The following is a 15,560-nucleotide window of genomic DNA, read 5'->3' as shown; positions in this document are numbered from 1 at the left end:
CCTGAATAACTAATTAACCTGTAATATCAGGTCTAGAAAGCACCAGAAGGGTTTCGGCCCGAAACGTTGCCTATTTCCTTCGCTCCATAGATGCTGCTGCACCCGCTGAGTTTCTCCAGCTTTTTTGTGTACCTACAAAGCACCAAGAATGACACGACGAAAAATGCTGGAGGAACTCAGCGGGTTGGGCAGCATCTATGAAGAATATGGACAGGTGGCGTTTCGGGTTGAGACCCTTCCTGACCAGAAATGTCACCTACCCACGTTCTCCAGAGATGCTGCCTGACCCGCTGAGTTGCTCCGGCACTTTGTGTCTTTTTTTGTGTCTTACCTGCATCTGCAGTTCTAGGTATCTGCAGAAATATATCTCCTACTCCTCTTCAAGATAGTTCCAGGGATTTTCTACATTCACAAGATGGAGGCTTGCATTTTTGTCCCACTGATGGACAACTCCACAGACAACGCGGACTTCCCCATGTATTACACAGCCGCAAGGGCCCAGAATTTACTGCTGGAGGCTCCAGAGAGAGACATCTCCATTAGCTCTGAGGCCGGAGCAACTCTGGCCCTCTGTCTCACAGGAGAAGCCAAAGGTCAAGGCTGAATCTTTGATGACTGGCGAACAAGCGTGAAGAGAATTACAATTGAAACCAGGTCGCAAAGACTAGCATCAAACAAGGCCAACTTACTCCTCCTGGTGGCGAGGATGTTAGTAGACATGGTGTTGTTGGCACACTGAAATGGGGGCTAATTGTATGGAACATCAATGCCATATGAGTGGATTATTTCAGGAGGCAGGGATGGAACAAGATCACCACACTCCAGTTATTTTTAAATAACCTTCTCACCTGTGAACAACCTTCGACCATATAAATAATCTAAATATGTTTATTAGACAGTGTTTCAGTGGAAGTCGCAGGCATTGAACTGACTAAAACACGGTGGGTCTGGTAGCACAGTGATGCAGCAGGTAGTGCTGCTACCTCACGGCACCAGAGACTAGGGTTGCCAACTTTCTCACCCCCAAATATGGGACAAAAGGTCAAAATAAGGCAATTCGTTGACTGACTGGGCCGTGGCTGGGTGAATGGTGAGTTGACCCGGGTGCTGGACTAGACACAAAGCCCAGACGGCGGGGCCAGCTGAAGAGGTTTGGCCCGGGCCTCGCGACATCGCGCGGATAGTCCAGCGCCCCATCCAACTCATGAACCGATGATCGGCCATAAGGAGGAGGTAAGCAAAGGTCCAAAGGTCGGACAGCTAGCCAGTCAGCCACGGGCGAGGTGCTGCTGCTGCACTCCATGGGCTGAACTACGTCAGGACGGGTGAGGCTGGGCCGGACGCGGCGCTCCAACAATCCCGTCGACCCGACTAGTAGCGGTCAAATACGGGACAAGGGCGGTCGGTACTCGGTAACGGTAGGCACTTGGGAAATCCGGTAAACTCGTGACGTTTTTTCAACCCTGTGCAAAATGTCCACGAGTAAAAAAAATACTCACGATGAAAAAGATTGTTACTTTTTACTTGTACGAGCCGCTACGAGGCATCCACAAACTCCTACAGACCCGCTACGGACATTCTCCGAGTTCGAATCAGGGGAAAACTTGGGAGAACTCTTGAATTACCTCGTACAGTGGGACAGAGGCGTAAGTCTGTGTTGATGTGTTTGTTTGTCTGTTTGATCCAGTGATGGCCCTGTGCACACGGGAGCCAGCCAGCAGTCGCTTGTGTTATTTTTGTTCTCACTTTTAATTTCAATTTTTCGTTTACGGGTTGTGACTGTCGGCAGAACAGTTTCCCTCCGGAGATAAATAAAGTATCTGTACACTGTAAACGGCTCGATTGTAATCACATATTGTCTTTCCGCTGACTGGTTAGCACGCAGCAAAAGCTTTTCGCTGTACCTCGGTACACGTGACAATAAACTAAACTAAACTGAACTGAATAAAGTTCTCACCTCATCTCACCTCTGAGTCTTTTGCCAAAGGCCATAAAATTCCCTCGAGCTGACAAGATAAAATCTCACACTGGTCCTGAACTGAAATGCATCTTAATGAATGAGACTTTGTTCAACAGTAAACACAGATCCACTGCAGGCAAACCTCGTGCTTCTCACTTTACTTGCAACAAAAATAAATAGCTTACCATGGACTAAACCCCGGGGTCAATATGCCGAGTCCTCCAGTACAGTGATGTTACTGATGCTCCGAAATATATCAGCAGTTGGCAAAGTCTTGTGGAAAATAAAGTCCAAACTATTGCAGAAAGGTTGCTCTGAAAATTCTCAGCTGCAGAGGAATTGCAGCCACAGGTACATAGAAACATAGAAAATAGATGCAGGAGTAGGCCATTCGGCCCTTCGAGCCTGCACCGCCATTCAATATGATCATGGCTGATCATACGGATCTGGTGATCCAATCAGTGAGGTTTGGGGAGTGAAAATCAACGCAGATCTTTGCCAAATTCTTTGACCAAGGTGCAATATCTACGCTAGTCCCATTTACCCGGCGTTTAGTTTAGTTTAGTTTAGAGATACAGCATGGAGATAGGTCATTCGGCCCACCGAGTCTGCGCTAGTTCCCAATATTCCAGCTTCGGGAAAGATAGTCTGGACCATACAGTCTTTGTTTTTTGCATTCAGTATATGTTTCTTTTCCAAGAGGCTTGCCTTGAGTCCAATGAAAAGCATCAATCCCATGGGGCCTGGAGGAAGCAAAGTATCCAAGTCATTTCAAGGAGATTAATACTGATTGCATTTTCATTGGGCACCTTCTCTCAGTCAAACAGTCATAAAGCCCACAATGTCTTTTGGCTTCCAAGCTCAGGACCTCAGGGAGTTGAGGTGAACTGATGCCCAGACAACATAGCAACACAACCAAGACCCTCGGCAAAATCCAGAACCCTTCGCTGTTCTCTATCCACCCTTCTGGCCAGAGAGTCAGCAAAACAGAATGTGCAATTGTCTCTTCAACTTGCCTTCAACTGATTAAAGTAATGATCCAAGGCAGATACTTCTCCTCTGTAATAAATAAGGTGGCACAACGGTAGAGTTGCTGCCTCACAGCGCCAGAGACCTGGGTTCGATCTTCACTATGGGTGCTGTCTGTACGGAGTTTGCATGTTCTCTCAGTGACCACATGGGTTTTCTCCGGATTCTCCAGTTTATTCCCACATTACAAAGACATACAGACAGGTTTGTGGGTTAATTGGCTCCGGTAAAATTGTAAATTGGCCCTAGTGGCAAGGATAGTATTAGTGTGTGGGGATCGCTGGTCGGCACGGACTCAGCGAGCCGAAGGGCCTGCTTCCGCGCTGTATCTCTAAAGTCTAGTGTCTGAAGCTTATTGGATAATGTGGTGGAAGTGGGGAGCAGAGCAAGGGGAGTCTGGCCTAACTTGCTAGACAAACACACTAGGGACCTGAAGGGCATCTTTCTCCTACAGATGGTTGTACGTTTAAGGAACGAGCTGCCAGGCAGTGTTAGAGGCGGGTAGCATTAGGGCATTTAAAATAAACTTTGATATGTAGTCAGCTAGGAAAGGTTTGGAGGAATATGGGCCAGGCACAAGCCTGGAGAGGGTGGCACAGTGGCACAGCAGTAGAGTTGCTGCCTTATAGCACCAGAGACACGGGTTCGATCCTGACCACGGGTGCTTGTCTGTACAGAGTTTGTACGTTCTCCCCGTGACCTGTGTGGGTTTTTCTCTGAAATCTTCGGTTTCCTCCCACATTCCAAAGATGTACAGGTTTGTAGCTTAATTGGCTCAGTATAAAAATGTATAAAATTAGCCCTAGTGTGTGTAGGGTTGTGTTTGTGTTCGGGGATCGCTGGTCGGCACGGACTCGGTGGGCCGAAGGGCCTGTTTCCGCGCTGTATCTCAAAACTAAACTAAACTAAAGTGGGACCAAGGTTACACAAAAAAGCTGGAGAAACTCAGCGGGTGCAGCAGCATCTATGGAGCGAAGGAAATAGGCAACGTTTCGGGCCGAAACGTTGCCTATTTCCTTCGCTCCATAGATGCTGCTGCACCCGCTGAGTTTCTCCAGCTTTTTTGTGTAACCTTCGATTCTCCAGCATCTGCAGTTCCCTCTTAAACAAAGTGGGACCAACTTGGTTTGGCAACTTGGGCCGGCATGGGCAAGTTGGGCCGAAGGGCCTGTCTCCATGCTGTACTGCTCCATGGACCTTAATTATGAATAATGAGACTTTGAGGAGTTGGTTTTTAAATTGAAGTGAGTGCTGCAGTTTGGGACAGAGACCAGATCTCTGTGAGTGTGTCAGTGTTTAGGAACCTCTGGAGCTTGAACAGTGACGCGGGGGAGAGCAAGCTGCCCATTTATCCTGACTGCACCATCAGATTTAGTTGGATGAAGGCCAGGACTGTGAGAGAGCAACTGAGAAACTGGAGTCAGTGAAGTAGCAAACAGTGAAGAATGTCTGTGTCACTCAAAGTACCGCAGCAGTAACCAAGGTTACATCACCATGTTGTGGCTAAAAGTGAGTCCACATTTGTAACATGGTGCTGCCAGTTTCCTACTTGACTTTAACTTTTTACAGAGATGCCCCAGTCTTTACTAAAGTTTTTTTTCCCCCAAATGTGTTGTTTAGTTTAGAGATACAGCGCGGAAACAGGCTCAGAGGGTCGGAGCCGACCAGCGATCCCCGCACGCTAACACCATCCCTATCCCACACACACACTAGAGACAGTTTACATTGATACTGAAGCCAATTAGCCCACGAACCTGCACGTCTTTGGAGTGTGGGAGGAAACCAGAGATCCCTGGAGAAAACCCACGCAGGTCACGGGAGTGCGTACAGACAGCACCCGTAGTCAGGATCGAACCCGGGTCTCCGGCGCTGTGAGGCAGCAACTCTACCGCTGCGCCACCGTGCCGCCCTCTAATAGTGAGGAAGATCAGGATTTTACATTAATTGAAGGATGTGGGGATGCTGACAAGGGCAGCGCCATCAGCCAGTCTTTAACCACCTGTGAGGTGCTACCTTGCATGGAAACTGATCCTACAAGAGGCATAGACTGGGTAGATAGTCACAACCTTTTACCCCCCCATGGTGCAAATATCACAGACTAGAGCGCATAGCCTGTAGGTGAGAGGGACAAACATGAAAGCTGATCTGTGGGGCAAGTTTATACGCAGGGTTAATGGAATACGCTGCCTGGGGTGGTGGTGGAGGCAGATACGATAGTGGTGTTTAAGAGGCTTTTGGATAGGCGCCTGGATATGCAGGGAATAGAGGGATATGGATCATGTGCACGCAGTGGAGGTTAGTTTAATGGCATCATGTACAGCAGAGACCTCTTCTCCCATTCCCCTCCTCCCCTCCCCCATTCTCCCTCCCCTCTCTTTCCCCTTGCCCTCAACTTTCTCCCTTGCCCATTCAACTCTCCCCCCCTCCTCTCCCTCTCCCCCTCCCCCTCTCCCGCTCCCCCCCCCCCCCCTTCTCCCCCTTCTCTCCATTTCTCACTCTGCCCTCCCCTTTTCCACTCCACCCTCTCGCTACCCCACTTCCCCCCTCGACCCTCCTCCACCCTCTCCCCACTCTCCCCTCCCCCTCGGAATAAAAGGACGTGCTTTTAGAATGAAGATGAGGAGGAATTTCTTCAGCCAGAGTGTGATGAATCTGTGGAATTCATTGCCACAGAGGGCTGTGGAGGCCAAGATAATGGCTATTTTTAAAGAAGAGATTGATAGACAATATCCATTCGGCCCTTCGAGCCAGCACCGCCATTCAATGTGATCATGGCTGATCATCTCCAATCAGTACCCCGTTCCTGCCTTCTCCCCATATCCCCTGACTCCGCTATTTTTAAGAGCCCTATCTAGTTCTCTCTTGAAAGCATCCAGAGAACCTGCCTCCACCGATAGATTCTTGATTAATTCTGCTCCAATATCTAATGGACGCTGGTCCTGGTGTAAGTTGCTATTTTTATGGGGCCATTGTCCATGTTTTTCATCTGCGTGTTAAATTGATTCGTTTTCCAGAGACCCCTGGAGAAACCTGATGGGCTGGACGTGTCGGATCAGAGCAAGGAACATCCTCAGCACCTGTGTGAGAAGTGCAAGGTGCTGGGCTACTATTGCCGTAGGGTGCAGTGAGAGGTGGGCCCCACCCCACTCTCCATCCCTCCCCCAACGCTTGACAGCCCACAGACCACACTCAGCTGAAGAAGAAGAAGAACCTGCTCTAAACAGACAACTAACAAGCCTTAAAGTTGGTAGAATGTAACTTGCCTGTGTATGTGTATATTTCCAGGTTGTATTTATACTATTTTTAACTACCAGAAACAGTATTACCAATGGCAGGTGAATGCAAGCACCTTACATGGTGTGTTGCCCATTATTTGTTTACAAAGACTTTGTACCATGAACAAATGTAAAAGGGGCGATTTTACCAGGCTGATACTTTAAACCAGTCCCCTGCTGTGCCATTACTAATCGTTAAGCCAACAGCAGTTTGTTGTGAAATGCCAGGTGAGGAGCAAACCTTTGTTTTCAGAAAGTAAGCGGGTGAGCATCAGTATTAGAATCGTAACGAGAGAAGAAATATGGTAATTGGCAAGTGATGACTGACAATATGTGTCTGGTATTGTAGAGGGTGGGATGAAATAGGGACTGGAGCATAGAGAATCACTGTTAACCCTTTAGGCTACTGATGAATATTTCCGTTCTGGACAGAACTTCCAGGCTCCCACCTAACAAATTGGAGTGTCCAGCAAATTAAAATGTTGAGATAGTCTTGTTGATATTCTGACAGTGATTTAACCATCGAACACCAAGTGCCTTTAACTCATTTTTTAAGTCAATTTCAATTTTTGTTTTCTTCTTCTTGTCATTTTAAAAGTGTTTTTTACATTTGTTGGCATCATGTGTTTGCACCAGGTCTTACTCGCCTTTACCGTATAACCATATAACAATTACAGCACGGAAACAGGCCATCTCGGCCCTACAAGTCCGTGCCGAACACTTATTTTCCTCTAGTCCCATCTACCTGCACTCAGACCATAACCCTCCATTCCTTTCCCATCCTTTCTTCCATTGTTGCTCTAGGGTTGGCTGTTGGGTCCTCTTGAATGATGTGGTTGGTGCCTCTGGGTGTTGGCTGTCTGTGTATGGGATGGGAGGGAGTGGAAGAGAGGGGGTCAGTCTGCATTGTCCATTGAGCCATATCCTCTCCGTCAGCTGGTTCACCTCTCCCTGGTTGAATGTGTTAGGAATCTCCCACTTGGTGGCACACTCTTCTCCCTTCAATCCTCGCCACCAATACATACATACCATGCACACAAGTCCTATCCCAATGCTAAGATGTTTCACATCCATCGGAGTAACCCAAACTTTGGTGAACAAAACGTGGGACCCTGCAAACCTCTTGAAGCCCAACATTAATGCATGGTTTTGCAATATGAAGGAACACTGATTGTCAATCAGATAACCTCCCTGAAGATGAGCGGCTGACCACATCTGCAGAGAGATGCAGGTTTATTTCATAGGATGTAGAATTGAAAATAATTGTTTCATAGTTTAAGTCAGAGAGGTGGATTTCTGTGTTGGGTACTTTCTTAAAAAGTTGTCCAAAAAAGACAATAATCTGTACATAGCAATTGACCAATAATTGACCTAAAGTGTCAAGCTGTGACTTTAAAGAGATTTACCATGGTGCACTAAGTGGCTTATCACCAGAAAGGCAATTTGTTGCTGTGAATTTGTAGTCAGGGACAAAATGAAGGGCCTGTCCCATTTACGTGATTTTTTCGGCGACTGCCGGCACCCGTCATAGTCGCAGCAGGTCGCCAAAAATGTTCAACATGCTGAAAATCCAGCAGCGGCCACAAAAAGGTACAACTCTTTGGGCGACCACTCAAGACCATGCAGGGGTCATGTGTCGACATGTGTCGCCTGTACGGTCGTGAGTGGTCACCCAAAGAGTCGTAGCTTGTTCCGATCGCCGCTGGATTTTCAACGTTGGAAATTTTCGGCCATCTGCTGAGACTCTTGACGGGTGTCGGCAAGTCACCGAGAGTGGGATCTTCGTCAACAGAGTTTTTGTTGGCTTATCCACTAAAACTGAGTGATTAGTTACCTAATGTCCCCAATGGACACCAGGTTCATTCTGCAAGGGGTCTGGGGTATGTGTGAACAGGGAAGGCTGATGGAACGCACTTAAGTTCATAAGTTATAGGAGCAGAATTAGGCCATTCATCCCATCATCTACTGCATCATTCAATCCTGGCTGATCTACCATTCCCTTCCAACCCCATTCTCCTGCCTTCTCCCCATAACCCCTGACACCAGTACTAATTCTGTACTAGGTTGAATTCCTCAGTTCAATGTCAATTATCACGGCTTAGAATGAAGTCCCTCTCTCCTAGTCCCAATGGAATATAGAAAGCCAATTCATCAACTGCACACTGCACTAAAATGTCTTTATTCTCTATGATTATGGATTAATAATAGCAGATTCCTACTGCGATGTGCAGATAGTGCTGACAAGACACAGCATGTCAGTCGGCATCTGCAAAGGGGAAGCGCAGTGTGTAACATTATCACATACGCCTTCCATCGGAAGTCTTATAGATAAATAAGAAAGACACAAAATGCTGGAGTAGATCTGAAGAAGGGTTCTGATCCGAAACGTCAACTATCCATGTTCTCCACAGATGCTGCCTGACCCGCTGAGTTACTCCAGCACTCTGTGAAACGTCACCTATCCATGTTCTCCACAGATGCTGCCTGACCCACTGAGTTACTCCAGCACTCTGTGAAACGTCACCTATCAATGTTCTCCACAGATGCTGCCTGACCCACTGAGTTACTCCAGCGCTCTGTGAAACGTCACCTATCCATGTTCTCCACAGATGCTGCCTGACCCACTGAGTTATGGTGCAGCAGCATCTATGGAGCTAAGGAAATAGGCAACGTTTCGGGCCGAACCTTCTGGAAATAGGCAACGTTTCGGGCCGAAACCCGGAAGGGTTTCGACCCGAAACGTTACCTATTTCCTTAGCTCCATAGATGCTGCCTGACCCACTGAGTTACTCCAGCACTCTGTGAAACGTCACCTACCCATGTTCTCCACAGATGCTGCCTGACCCGCTGAGTTACTCCAGCACTCTGTGAAACGTTACCTATCCATGTTCTCCACAGATGCTGCCTGACCCGCTGAGTTACTCCAGCACTCTGTGAAACGTCACCTATCCATGTTCTCCACAGATGCTGCCTGACCCGCTGAGTTACTCCAGCACTCTGTGTCTATCTTTGGTATAAACCAGCACCTGCAGTTCCATTTTTATTGCAGATAAATAAATTCCTTGCTTCATCTGCTCTCTCTCTCTCTTCCCATGATGGTTTGTTATTGAAGTGGTTCTTGATATGACCACATCTCCCCCTTGGACATCTGATGACCTTTATAATGCTGACTCTCTTAGTTTTTGCGTGGGCCACAAGTTTGGGGCAGTGGTTGATGTGAAAGTTTATCCTGCAACCCCTCCCCTTGGGCATCACACACCCACCCACAGAACACCAGCATCTTAACACCAAGGCACACCAGCACAAGGGAGTGGCTCAGCCTCACTCCGGGCTCCTCGATTGGAATCTCATGGATGAGGAACTGCAAGTACCGACCCTCATTCACCCACCGAGTGATGCATTAACAATTCAACCCTGGCCAACATGTGCTACTGTTAACTGTAGTGGCATCTGGCAAGTCCCAGACTGACTTGCAATCGAGGAGAGTAACCATAACAAGTGCAAATGAAATACTGCAGACGAAGCTCAGAGCTCTCAGCTACACTACTTATACCTGAAATCCTAGAGTCACAGAGCAGGCCCTTTGGCCCATCTTCTCCAAGACAACCATCAAGTTTCCATCTACACTAATCCATTTCCCAGCATTTGGTCTGTAGCTACTTATGTCCTTTTGATTCAAGTCCTAGTCTAGATACTTCCTACACCTTTCCCACCACAGACAGACAGGTGTAGATGCAACACCAACCCACTCCCAACATGTGACCAGTAGCACAAAACACAAACACACACGCACACACTCACACACACACACACACGCACGCGCGCGCACACACACACTCTCACGCACACACACACACACACACACTCGCGCGCACACACACTCACACGCACATACACACACACACACACACACACACACACAGACACACACACACACACACACACACACTCGCACACACACACTCTCACACACACACACACACGCGCGCGCACACAAGCACACACACACACACACACGCACGCACACACACACACACACACACACACACACACACACGCTCACACACTCACACACACACACACACACACACACACACACACACGCACGCACACACACACACACACACATGCGTACACACACACACACACACACACACACACACACACACACACACACACACACACACACACACACACACACACACACACACACACACACACACACACACACACACCTGCTCAACCTTGTATCTTTTCCCCCATAAGCACCAGCGTGAATCTTGGACCTTGAGTCTTCCGATGGGTGAGAGTTTATCTCCAGAAGTGAATCAGGGAATGATCCAAAGTTGCAGCTCGCTGGAAGGTGGTGCCTGGTCAGCCTAGACTGTAAACCTTTAAGGTGTCCATTTGTTGTGGGGTGCAGTTGTGACAAATGCTAATGACTTTCAGCGACCCTGTCTGATGAGTAAGTGGATGCCTGGAACTTCAGGCACTTTACCCCTGAACCTTATGGAAAGAAACAGCCAACAGGAGATGTGAGACTGGCTCCCATCATCCGCACCCTCTCTCCTGACAGAAATATTGTCATTGCCTAAAGGGTTAAACCTGTCAGAAAAGTGACAAGAAACACACACGCTAGTAAATGAGTATGTAAGTGAGGTTTTCAAGGGACAATCAGTTGAAAGAACAGTTTGATGTTTTTAGCTATATCGGATATATTTACTCATATATGAATTGTGCTTACTGATGTATTTATCTTAAGTATTACTTGACTATAGTCTTTTTGTTTGGATTTTTTTATACTATGTGTGTATTTTGGAAATCTTCTAGATGTTAAAAATTCTAATTGTAACAGATATTTCTTATAAAGCCAAGTTCCTATCTGTCCAAGTTCCTGTTTATCTTTGCAGTCATCTTTTTTTTGTATATTAGAGTATTAAGACTTCCATTCTAATGGAGCTTATGGTTTGAAATGATGTGGATTTTTAAAGAAACAATTCTCTGAAAACCTTTTTTCTACTAATTTTACTAACACATAGCTGAGATTTTTTTTTTCGTGACTATTTTATAAGCCAAGGTTATAAACAGAAGGAAATATTATTTATCTGCGAAAATTCTTTTTTTTTCTACAGTTCATTGTCTGTATAAAGTATGCAACAGGAATAATCAGATTAGGAAGGTAAATAATGTTAAACAAATGATTATTGTATGAAGGTTGGTACATAATTCTTGGGAGAAGATGAAATAAACATACAATTCTTGAAGCCATATATAAAATCAGGATGAAAATATTATCAGTATTAATTAGCCTGCATTTAGTCCAATGTTTAAACTAATTTTACTTATGTTTTAATGATGCATTAAATTTATATATGTGTATTTTGGGATATAATTGACCTGGTTAGCAATGTTTGGTTGTTCAAAATAACAAGTAACTGTTGATTGCCTTTTTACTGGGAAAGGCAAAATGATTGTTTTTTGTGGAGGAATTTGTATTTTGTTGTGTTAAGAACATTTACATGAATTGCTACTATTTAGCCAAGAGACAGATTAGCTGTTTTGTTAGCAGAAACACTCTGTATTACCAGAAGATACAAACCACATTTGTTTTCTTTCATATATATATATATATATATACATATATATATATACATATATGTGTGTGTGTTTTGGAAATCTTCTAGATACATATATATATATATGTATAAAAAGAGTAAAAAAGCAGAAAGGATGATTTTTAGATATTTAATTGGTAGATGGAAATTCACCACTGTGCAACTATGAAACTGTGAGTTCGAATTGTACGCTGTAACACTAGTGTATACAGCACCCTTGCACCACAGAACCAATAAGGAAGAGCTCGAGGCTGCCAGCAACTGTGTTCTGTGGCAATGATGCTGTCTCAAGTTAGAGCCACCCCCTGGACCAGCGACTGAACCATCCTAGCGCTGCAAGGCGGGGGAACTACACATGTGCATGTACATTGCTTGACCAGGCAACTGGGAGCATTTTATTTTTTAATCATAGCCTTACCCGAAAGCATTAGAACATAATGAATGCAGAAAAAAAAAAGTACTTGAACCTAACATGCTGAAGGATTCTTTAGGAAAAATAGCTCTTCACTACACTATTTTTTACATAGATGCATTACACTGACTAATACTGTGTCTAGCATTCTTGGGTACCTGACTGTAGACTCAAATGACAAATAAGATATATATATTTGGATCTTTACTGTAGACCATTTGTAACCAGCATGCCTTTTTTTTCTGTTCAATTTGATGGGATTGTTTACTTATTATTATTTCTGTATAACAGTATTAAGAGTTTTTTTGTACAGCTGAAATGTATGGACAGTCTCGGAGGGATTGGGATCGGATATATTGCTGGATATGAATTGTTGTGAACAGTATTTTAGTGTTGGATGGTGGTTACCTGGTCTCATTGACGTCCATTGCAATGGCATTCCCTCATGTGCCTTACCATTGCTGATTAGTATAAGCCTGCTTGTGAAACTTTCAATAGTACTCTATTTGTGCATTAAAAGAATGCAAAAAGTACACAACTTTACCCTTGTGTGTGTGTTTAATTCCCTGCACCTCTTACACATATACCGTGGATGGGTTAAGCTATACAGTGCTGTTCAGTCGGATATTCTTTGAGTCAGAACTGCATATTTGTGTTTAGGATGTGTTTCCGATGTCCGATTAGAAGTATCGAAAGTACCAGTGCGACCAGACATGCAATGAGTCAAACACAGAGTGCTGGAGAAGCTCTGCGGGTCAGGCAACATCTCGGGAGAACATGGACATGTGTCATTTTGGATTGGGATCCTATTCCTTAAATCCCTCAAAAGGGAAAGTGTGGCTTTGTTTCCCTGGCGTTGTCAGAGTGTACGGAATTCCGATGCTGGAACTTGGGCGGTGTCCGGGGAGACGGGGAGGTGCCTAAACTGATCCAGAGGTCGCGTTAGGGAATTGAGAGACACGGTGGCACAGCGGTAGAGTTGCTGCCTTACAGCCCTTACAGCGCCGGAGACTCAGGTTCGATCCCGACTACGGGTGCTGTCTGTACGGAGTTTGTACGTTCTCCCCGTGACCTGCGTGGGTTTTCTCCGAGATCTTCGGTTTCCTCCCACACTCCAAAGACGTACAGGTTTGTAGGTTAATTGGCTTGGTGTATGTGTAAATTGTCCCGTGTGTGTGGGATCGTGTTAATATGCGGGGATCGCTGATTGGCGCGGATCCGGTGGGCCGACGTGCCTGATTCCACGCTGTATCTCTAAACTAAACTAAACTAAATCAGATTGAGATTTCGGTCAGACATTTTAAGGAGAGAGGGGAAAGATTTAAGAAGAACCTGAAGAGCAACCTTTTCACACAGAGGGTCGTGGGTATTTGCAATGAGCTGCCAGAGGAGATAGTTTAGGCAGATACTATAACAGCATTTAAAAGCCACTTGGATCAGATTCAATTTAATTTTAATTGTCATTGTCAGTGTACAGTACAGAGACAACGAAATGCATTAACAACGAAATGCATGGGTACATGGGCATGGATACGAAATGATGGGTACAGGGATAGGAAAGGTTTAGAGGGATATGGGCCAAATGCGAGCGGGTGGGACTAGTGTAGATGGTGGATATTGGTCAGCATGGGAAAGTTGGGCTGAAGGGCCTGTGTCCGTGTTGTATGACTCTGTAACTTTATGATCTGGGCTTCACAAGTAGATAAACCAACAAGACAACTGGAGGGCTGAGACAACTTGGTCCATGGACCCTACAATGCAGCGAAAGGAACATTGCATTGGGCAGTGATGCCACCCATGCATCTGAGAGTGCAGGGATCACATGGAAAGGAGACCCTTGACGTTCAACAAGTTTTAGATTTGACCTTTGTCCTGTGTTGGTGAATGGTCAATGGTTGTCATTTGTATTAACAAAGAGAAGAGATCCACAGCCACAGTGCTTTGATTTGTTTCTTCAAGGATGGGAAATGGTCTTAACATAGAAACATAATAACAAAGAAAATAGGTGCAGGAGTAGGCCATTCGGCCCTTCGAGCCTGCACCGTCATTCAATATGATCATGGCTAATCATCCAACTCAGTATCCCGTCCCTGCCTTCTCTCCATACCCCCTGATCCCTTTAGCCACAAGGGCCACATCTAACTCCCTCTTAAATATAGCCAATGAACTGTGGCCTCAACTACCCTCTGTGGCAGAGAATTCCAGAGATTCACCACTCCCTGTGTGAAATTTTCTTTTCTCATCTCGGTCCTAAAAGATTTTCCCCTTATCCTTAAACTGTGTGACCCCTTGTTCTGGACTTCCCCAACATCGGGAACAATCTTCCTGCATCTAGCCTGTCCAACCCCTTAAGAATTTTGTAAGTTTCTATAAGACCCCCCCTCAATCTTCTAAATTCTAGCGAGTACAAGCCGAGTCTATCCAGTCTTTCTTCACATGAAAGTCCTGACATCCCAGGAATCAGTCGTGTGAACCTTCTCTGTACTCCCTCTTAACGCTGGCAAGATCAACAATTATGGTCTCTCACTGAATCCCCTTGATCAGAAATTAATTTTCAGAAACAAGATTTCAGTGGATCTGGAGTCAGGAGTGAACTGGAGGGGGGTTTACCCATCACAGGGTACCCCTGACCCAGAGTAGGAGAATTGGGAACCAGAGACGCAGAGGTTTAAGGTGAACGGTGAAAGATTTAATAGGAATCTGAGGGGTAACTTTTTCATACAGAGGGTGGTGGGTGTATGGAACGGGCTGCAGGAGGAGGTAGTTGAAGCAGGTACCATCACAACCTTTAAGGAACAATTAGACAGGTATATGAAAGCTGGAGAAACTCAGCAGGTGCAGCAGCATCTATGGAGCGAAGGAAATAGGCAACGTTTCGGGACGAAACGTTGCCTATTTCCTTCGCTCCATAGATGCTGCTGCAGCCTCTGAGTTTCTCCAGCATTTCTGTCTACCTTCGATTTTCCAGCATCTGTAGTTCCTTCTTAGACAGGTACATGGATAGGACAGGTTGGGAGGGATATGAGCTAAACACAGGCAAGTGGAACTAGTGTAGATGGGCCATGTTGGTCGGTGTGGGCAAGATTTGCCGAAGGGTCTGTTTCCACACTGTATCTCTCTATGACACTGTCTCCCCAAAAATATATTAATAAACCAGATGGAATTTGACCCAATCTGATACTTTCATGGGAGTACCAACTTAATATACTGGTTCTTAATTGTCATTTTAATTAGTTATTTGAATTTAAATTCCGCGGTTGTTGCTGAGG

At 45.6% G+C, this 15,560-nt stretch overlaps 1 protein-coding gene across 1 annotated transcript in view; it reads left to right on the top strand.

Annotated features, from left to right (window-relative positions):
- zcchc24 (zinc finger, CCHC domain containing 24) overlaps window positions 1–10,094 on the top strand; it is a 114,942-nt gene extending 104,848 nt beyond the window's left edge. The window contains exon 4 of the mRNA XM_055661636.1: window positions 6,004–10,094. Coding sequence (XP_055517611.1) covers window positions 6,004–6,117 — 114 coding nt within the window. The 3' untranslated portion in view covers window positions 6,118–10,094. The remainder of the gene's footprint in view (window positions 1–6,003) is intronic.
- Window positions 10,095–15,560: the final 5,466 nt, after the last annotated feature.

Source organism: Leucoraja erinacea, chromosome 34, assembly GCF_028641065.1.
Source record: "Leucoraja erinacea ecotype New England chromosome 34, Leri_hhj_1, whole genome shotgun sequence".
NCBI lineage: Eukaryota > Metazoa > Chordata > Chondrichthyes > Rajiformes > Rajidae > Leucoraja > Leucoraja erinaceus.
Note: the sequence above shows the minus strand (reverse complement) of the source record. Positions and strands in the feature narration are given on the sequence as shown.